At 54.0% G+C, this 1,273-nt stretch overlaps 1 protein-coding gene across 1 annotated transcript in view; it reads left to right on the plus strand.

The window, feature by feature from the left end:
* Positions 1–73: 73 nt before the first annotated feature.
* The window catches only part of alg1 (ALG1 chitobiosyldiphosphodolichol beta-mannosyltransferase), a gene marked incomplete at both ends in the record, with an annotated part of 5,269 nt that continues 4,069 nt past the window's right edge, over positions 74–1,273 (plus strand). Inside the window, 4 exon segments of the mRNA XM_017405435.2 lie at positions 74–203; positions 531–608; positions 679–782; positions 857–1,005. Of these exon segments, the coding sequence (XP_017260924.2) occupies positions 74–203; positions 531–608; positions 679–782; positions 857–1,005 (461 nt within the window).

Here is a 1,273-nt window from a genome sequence, read left to right on the forward strand (position 1 = left end):
CCTCCGGACGGTGTTCCCGCTGCTGCTGGCGGGTGTAGCTTGGTGTTTCGCGGCGGGTTCGGCGGGTTCGGCGGTTCTGGTCGCCGTGTTCCTGGGGGTCTGCGTGCTCGTGCTGGGGGACATCGGCCGCAGTCCCCGGATGCAGTATCACGCCTTGTCCCTGAGCAGACACGGCTTCCTGGTGACCTTTGTGGGCTTTTTAGGTGAGAAACCCGCCCGAGTAAAGTTCTGCAAACAACAAACGAGAAAAACAACAAGTCGAGAACTAAGATCTGTCAGAACTAAAAACAGATAAAAAATGAATCCAGCTTAAAGCTGAGGAACAGAAATACAACAAAACGGTGAAAATAAATGTTTTCACCTGGAATCAAATAAAAAAAAAACAAACTTAAACAGATATTTTCTACATGAAGACATCTAAAAACATCTCAAAGAATCTGAACCGTCTGCAGATTAAACCGAACCAGAGAAAATAAGAATTTTTTTATTTTCAGTCGTGTTTTAAAACCCAAACGTTTCCTCCACCTCAGACACCAAGCCTCACCAGGACGTCCTGAACCAGGACAACATCCGGATCGTGTCCATCTCTGAAGTGAAAGGTGTTCAAGGTAAACGGATCTACGAGGTTCTGAGGTTCTGAGCAGCACCGGTCCAAACCTTCTGTGCTCCTTCCTGCAGCGGGCCCGAAGCTGCTGACCTACGTGACGAAGACGGTGGTTCAGTCTCTGCAGCTGCTTCACGTCCTCCTGACCACCGAGCTGCAGGCTCACATTCTGCTGCAGGTCCGTCTCAGAACATCCCACTCCACGGTTCTGAAGGTTCTGCTTCAACCTGCAGCTGTTTGTTTGGTTCCCAGAATCCTCCTGGGCTGCCGGGCATCGCGGTGGCGTGGCTCGTGAGCGTCCTGCGCGGCAGCGGCTTCATCATCGACTGGCACAACTACGGCTTCAGCATCATGGCTCTGAGCCTCGGGCCGACCCACCCCGTGGTCCGGCTGGCCAAGTGGTCGGTACCGCCGCACGTTTACGGGTTTACGACTCACGTTTATTTACAACGAAAACCAGGACTAACAGTCACTGTATGTTCCGGGCCGGGATCAGGGTTCTGGGATGGGATCGGGGTTCTGAACCGGGATCGGGGTTCTGGGCCTGGATTGGCGTTCTGGGCCGGGATCAGGGTTCTGGGCCTAGATCGGGGTTCTGAACCGGGATCGGGGTTCTGGGCCTGGATCGGGGTTCTGGGCCGGGATCAGGGTTCTGAACCGGGATCAGGG

Source organism: Kryptolebias marmoratus, unplaced genomic scaffold (genome assembly GCF_001649575.2).
Source record: "Kryptolebias marmoratus isolate JLee-2015 unplaced genomic scaffold, ASM164957v2 Scaffold270, whole genome shotgun sequence".
Lineage (NCBI taxonomy): Eukaryota > Metazoa > Chordata > Actinopteri > Cyprinodontiformes > Rivulidae > Kryptolebias > Kryptolebias marmoratus.